At 46.3% G+C, this 6194-nt stretch overlaps 1 protein-coding gene across 2 annotated transcripts; it reads right to left on the bottom strand.

Annotated features, from left to right (window-relative positions):
• Positions 1–526: 526 nt before the first annotated feature.
• On the bottom strand, positions 527–3534 carry LOC123120365 (prosaposin). Of its 2 annotated transcripts, none has more exons than XM_044540334.1 (6): positions 3255–3534; positions 2810–2927; positions 1522–1742; positions 1214–1411; positions 1071–1130; positions 527–906 (listed from the first exon to the last, which is right to left on the bottom strand). In XM_044540334.1, the coding sequence occupies exons 2-6, from the start codon at positions 2910–2912 to the stop codon at positions 748–750; spliced, it is 741 nt and encodes a 246-aa protein (XP_044396269.1). In that variant the 5' UTR covers positions 2913–2927; positions 3255–3534; the 3' UTR covers positions 527–747. The 2 variants fall into 2 exon arrangements, with proteins under 2 accessions (XP_044396269.1, XP_044396270.1); XM_044540335.1 differs by lacking the exon at positions 3255–3534 and adding an exon at positions 3018–3222.
• Positions 3535–6194: the final 2660 nt, after the last annotated feature.

Raw genomic sequence — 6194 nt, 5'->3', positions numbered from 1 at the left:
GTTCTGTATCTAGCTGACATTCCCTTTTTCTGTTATCATGCAAGTTTTGAAACGCTTCTCTACTGATCCAAGTAGAGATTTCCGCTGCGGTTCCGCTGCGGTCAACATGTCACCTCAAATGTGTCACTTAGGTGTGTTTGGTTGTTGGTTATCATTTTATTGAGGCAGCGATATCCGTGTTTCGGATGGACAAACCTATCACCTCAAATGTGTCACTTAGACTGTGTTTGGTTGCTAGGTTATCCCTTCTGTTTATCGTAGGGCTACCATCTGTTTGGTTCGTGGGGATGCCCCATAATCACCCGCTTGTCTTACTAGCAATTGTAGATTTATCTCACATGGCAAATGTGGAAGCTACGGCCAATCCTGTCGTCCAAGGTACGGATGAAAATTGCTGCAAATCTTTCTGTTTAAAAATTTCACTGCTAGCAGCCGATCTTTGCAAGGAGAGCATCCGTAACTTACCATATCTAACTTCTTTCAGACCTCTGGATGTAAATTAAAATTCAATCAACAGAAGGTGGTATTGATTGTAAAAAAAAAGGTATGACCTTTGTTGGTTTTTATAAATAGTAGTAGTAGCACGAGCTCATACACAATAACTTGACAGAGTGTTGCGCAATCTCTTCGTACCCCTCCCTAATACTAGTATAAGGACGTTCCAAAGAACAGAGCCAACTTATATGTACAACAAGGACCTCATCACCCTGTTTCCACCATTCCTACAAGTGATGTGTGTTTCTGTCATCAAGCATCGCTCCGCAGTTCCCCATCGAAGAACGATCCGCCGGCCCTCGTTTTGCTGGCGTCGCAGGCTTGCATAAGAGTGCATACATCCTTCTTCTCGAGGAGCTTCTCGCCGTTGACCAGGATGAGGGGGACGTATTCCAGAACCATTCTCTTGCACTGCCAACAGAGAGCAACAAACCATGTCATTATTGCACACTATTGTGCATTGGATCAAGGAGCAGACAATGGCTCCTTGATGCACAGAATCCGACAAATTGCATGATAGCGTAGAGAAAATCTAGGGAATCATAGACCATATATATAACTGAAAAAAAGCTTACCTCCTGCACATGACCTTTAACCTTGTTGCACTCCTTGATGAGAAGTTGAAGTATCTCAAACTACAGATATCACAAGGGAAATGTTAAGAGACGGAAAGGATCAGGTCAGGACACCGATTATGTCAATGAAGCAGAGTACTTACCTGCGCGTCAGGGTCTTTCATTTTCGAGAGAACTTCATCGACGAGGTGGTGGCAAAATGCACAAGTGCTTTCACTTTTCGCAACAGACAGAAACGATACGTCCCTGCAGAGGCCATACCGTTTGCAGAACTCGTCTGGCTTGATTTCAGTTACCTTGGCAAAGAGCAGAGTTGCATAGGAGTCCACCATCTCAAGACACTGCAGAGATAGAAAAGTGTTCATGGAAACAAAAATTCATACACTACTGCTGTTCAAAGAGTATCTTTTGAGCATGTAGCATTTGGTGAAGCAATATAAAAGTGGTGTACCTTCTGTTCTAAGGAGAATGTCTGAGAACAGGCACCATGAAGAATCTCCATGATCTCATCTTGTGTTTGTTTCTCACTAAGATAACTGACAGCTTTATTTGTCAAGTTCTCGCAAGTTGAGCATATTGTGCTGCCACTCTCAACAGAGACATGAATTTTGCTAGAACTAATTTCCTCCTTGCCATTTGGGCGGATCTCAATTGTATCGAGATCGAGAAGAACTGAGACCAAACAATGCAGATAGTATCACCAATTAAGAACAACGACAACCAAAATTAGAGTATTTTCCAGAACTTAAATTTTTCCAGAACTGCCTATGGCTGTATCTTTGTTCATGTGAATTCCCTAGCTAGGCCTTGAACTAGGGATATGAACTAACGTCATATAAAGCATACAAAACAGTAAAACACATGTTCCATATTCCAGAAGTTAATGGTGTGAAAACAATGAAGTTGGTTATATATGTCAAAACGGTTATCCATCTTATACAGCCACGCGCTATTCAGAAAGAAAAATAAAATGATATTCAGGTCATATTGACACAATCTAACTGGCTTGATTGCCAACAGATGGACGGTGTGACAAAATATTCGATTCCCAAGTAACTAGCATAAGAAGCTAGGAACAAGACATCGTAAACTTCAATTTCAGTTCCAATTGAAACCAAATACATACATACCCTCACCAGCTGCACATATAATCTTATGTATTCGAATGCTATTAACTGGACCAAGATATACATCAAAAGACGATATTTTCATTGCAGAAAAACTAGAATTTGTTCTCCAATTTGCATATTGGAGGTACTAATTTTATATGAAGATTAACTTGAATAAGATTTAGCAGCACAGGAACCGTTAAGAGAGAGAAAATACCCAGTTCTTTCTCGTCTTAAAACTACATCTAGAAGTCACAAAAAAGACCTGAATTTTTTTCAACAACATTGATATAAGATGCATCTACAAAGCCCTGAAATTTCATTCCGGAACTCGGTAAATAGATAAAAAAAGCAATCAGACTGTAGATACAAACTCAATAGTGCAAAACATATATTATTATTCACCTCAAATTTGGACTATTTTACAGTCTGATTAGTCCTTTTTGTTTGTCCAGCTGTGAATCGAATTCGGTCTTGAAATTTTGTGTCAAGCTTGTCAATAGTTTTTCGAAAATTTGCGTAGCATTTAGGTTATACTTATACGTTTGTTCTTAGGTACAGTAGCGACTAGCGAGGAAGTACTGTAAGAGGACGAAGCACCGGGCATATCTTCCATTGAGAGAGACATACCATAATTCCTGTGAATCCTCTTGTCCTGCGGCATAGCTCCAGAGCCGGCGGCCAGCAAGAGAAGGACGAGGAGGAAGAACGGCGCTCCCAATCCCAGACCCATCGTGCGCACGTCGACCTGCCATGAAAGCGAATCATCATATACGGCTTAGCAACCCAATCGATTTTACTCTCCGGAAACAACAGAAAAAAAAGGTAAGGGGCCAACAATTTGGTCTCTGGAGGCTGGAGCAGCACCCAAATCCTGAAATCGCAAAAACCAGGTGCGATGATTCGCTCGATGGAAGCGATCGAACACAAATCGACGGAAGGAAAGCGACGGGAGGGGGCGGCGGATCAGGGGAGAAATCGAGACAAGGGAGGGAAGGGGAACTACCGCGCGCGTGATTTCACCAGATTGGGGATCAAGAAGTAAGGGGAAGGGGAAGGGGAACGAAAAGCTCACCTTGCAAAATCAAGGAACGGGCAGTGGTCGGACTGAGGCAGCGGGCGTGATTCGGTGATTGCTCCTGCTCGATTTTAAGAAGTTCGTCTTGAAATTACAGCGTGATTGCTGTCTCCGAGTCGAAGTCCGTTGTCCGTTGCGCCACTCCGACTTTGGAACGAACGTTTGCGGACGTTTGCCCACTAGCGCCATTGAGGGCAGTTTTTTCCAGGGCCATTGAGGGCAGACTAGTTCAGACTTCAGACTGCCTCGAACATTCGTCTCTGTTTTTTTTAAGTCCACAACATTTTAAAATAATTGTCTGTTGGACCACGGAAAGACTCACATGCCAAAGGTAAACGTTTGCACACGGTCGACCGGCCAAGCGTTCGGCCGGTCGTACCGCTCGCTCCACTGCAGGCCCACCTTATCCCTTCTTTATGCGTGTCTTCCTCCTTGGCTCGCTGCCTCTCCTTTCTTTTTTCTTTCCCCACCACGACCTGCTTGGCGCCCAACCTCGCCGCTTCGTCGTTGCCGGCGAGCCCCTCTTCTCAAACTGCCATGGACGCGGCACCCTCGAGCTTGACCTCTTCCCCTCCTCTATCTCTACCCCCCACCAGGACCATCGTTTGCGCGCCCCTCACCACCGCTGCTGCAACGGCCCACTCCGTCGCTACTCCAAGCTTCTGCAGCCGGCGGCGGCGCCGCGGGCGTCGACCTCTTTTTTGCTTCAACCAAAGCGGCGCTGTGAAACGAGATGGGGGTAGTGCTACAACCGGCGACGTCGGAAGCTACAACCGGCTTTGGCGAAAGCTGCATCCAAAGAGTAGAAAGCTACAACCAGTGCACCGGCGGAAGCTGGAACCAGAGACAAGAAAAGCTACAACCATCATCCCGATTTGCTACAACGGATGCGGCGACAGCACCAACCACCGGAGCTGCACTCGCAAGCAATGACGCCACAGTGGCGACCCCTTTTGCTGGAACCATCACCAGCTTTCGCTACTACAGGCAGGAAATTTGCTACATCTATCATAAAGGGAGCTGCATGGTGCTCGACCGACAGATCTTTTTTGCTGAAACCGACTACTAGCGGAGCTGCAACCACGCAACGCGGATGCTGGAACCATTGCCGACGAAAGATGGAACTGGTGTCTTTTTTTTTGCTTCAACCAACGAAGTGGTGCTGAGATGATGATGTGCGCCGCCGTGGTGAGCTGCAAACGGCACCAGAGAAGATACATCCAGCCTTTTGTTTTGCTACATTGATTTTGATGTGTGAAGCTTAATCCCAGGAGACGACAACGAGGAGCACGGACGGCGCCACTTGTGCGGTGGGGCGGCACGACCCGATGGCTGCAACCTTGCCGGCTGCTGCTAGGAACGCACTGCCGGAGTAGCGACGCATCCCACAGGTAGAAGATGGAAGATGTGGTAGTCATGGTGAGGCGACTGCGAGGTTGCAAGCACACCCACGACGACGAGGCGCGCGTCCATGGCTGGGAGCGGTACGACCCGCGGCGCTTGCGGGCGCGGCCGGAGACGTGCGCGCTGGAGGTGCTTGCGGGGGCTGGTGGTGCCGGCGAGGGCTGGTGTTGTGGGTGGGTATCGATAGCGGAGAACGACCAGGGAAGAAGATGAGAGTTGACTCGGGGGGGGAAGAGTTTTCTAATCTAACGGCTGTGCGTTGTCCAATCGAACGATGTAGCTGCGACCGGCGGAAGCCTTGTGCCGGTCGACCGGCGCAGATCACTGCCCCATGCCAAACCTCACGCTGATAGTTGACTCCTCTCGAGTAGGAACCGGAGAGCATGCAACACCTCCTCGTTGGATGCTCCTTCTCTCGCCAGCTTTGGCATGCCGTTTTTGCGTGGTGTACCTCCACTATTGCTCCATCCCACCCCAACGCCCTCTTCCTCGAGTGGTGGCTTTGATGCTCTGGCCACATCATCTTATTCCTCCTGCCGCAAAGGTTTCTCTTCCCTCTTTCTTTTGACGGCACGAAATCTCTGGAAGCATCGGAATCGGTGCGTCTTCGATGGTCTACGACCCTCCTTAAGCCACCTCTTACAGCTCATCAAGGATGAAATTCAACTATGAGCGCAAGCAGGTGTTTTTGGCCTAGCCAAGATCATTAGAGAGTAGTCCGCATGTGGTAGTTTATAACCCTAGCCTCTCCTCTCGTTATCTCTCTCTCTCTCTCGACTCCGTTTTGATCTAGTGTCGAAGACCTTGTAATTTGTTCTACTCTTCTATCAATGAAAGATACACAAATTTTTCGTATTCGCAGTTTTTTTTTCAAAATAATAGCATAAAATCTTCAAAGATGTGACGCCAGTTCAAATGTAATGTTACAATCCAACTAAGTTTAAGTTTTGAAATAAAATAGTTCAAATTTGAATTTAACTCGCACATATATTTTAGTTCTCATGTTTTAAGCAACCACATGTGCTTAATCAAATCTTCATTAAGCTACTCATGAGTTAATCTATGTCAAATTTGTTGATGCATTTGGACAAACTCCATAAATGTGGTTGGATTCTAATGTGGAAGTTGGATAGGATCACCTATGTTCTCAAATTCCAGACCTTCGGTAGCATCTTCACTCTCATCCTCCATGATCATGTTGTGAACGGCCACACAAAATTCATCACCTCCAACAAGGTCTCTGGATCCCATATTTTTGCAGGTCCTCAAACAACTACAAAGCAGGCTTGGATCACTCTAAATGCCTTCTTCACATCCTTTTTTAGCTCATTCTTGTCTTTGGACAAAATGAGCTCTTTTTTTGACCAAATGGGTCAGAGATACTCTTAACGAAGGTTGCCCATGGACGATATATACCATCAACTAGATAGTAGCCCATGTTGCAGTCATGAACATTGATGGTATAGTTGCACGGAGGAGCTTTTCCTCCGGTCAACCTACCAAACAATGGAGACCGCTGTAGCACATTGATAT

The sequence above is a fragment of the Triticum aestivum genome, chromosome 5D (genome assembly GCF_018294505.1).
Source record: "Triticum aestivum cultivar Chinese Spring chromosome 5D, IWGSC CS RefSeq v2.1, whole genome shotgun sequence".
Classification (NCBI taxonomy): domain Eukaryota; kingdom Viridiplantae; phylum Streptophyta; class Magnoliopsida; order Poales; family Poaceae; genus Triticum; species Triticum aestivum.
The sequence above is the reverse complement of the archived record's forward strand: the minus strand, read 5'-3'. Positions and strand labels throughout refer to the sequence as shown.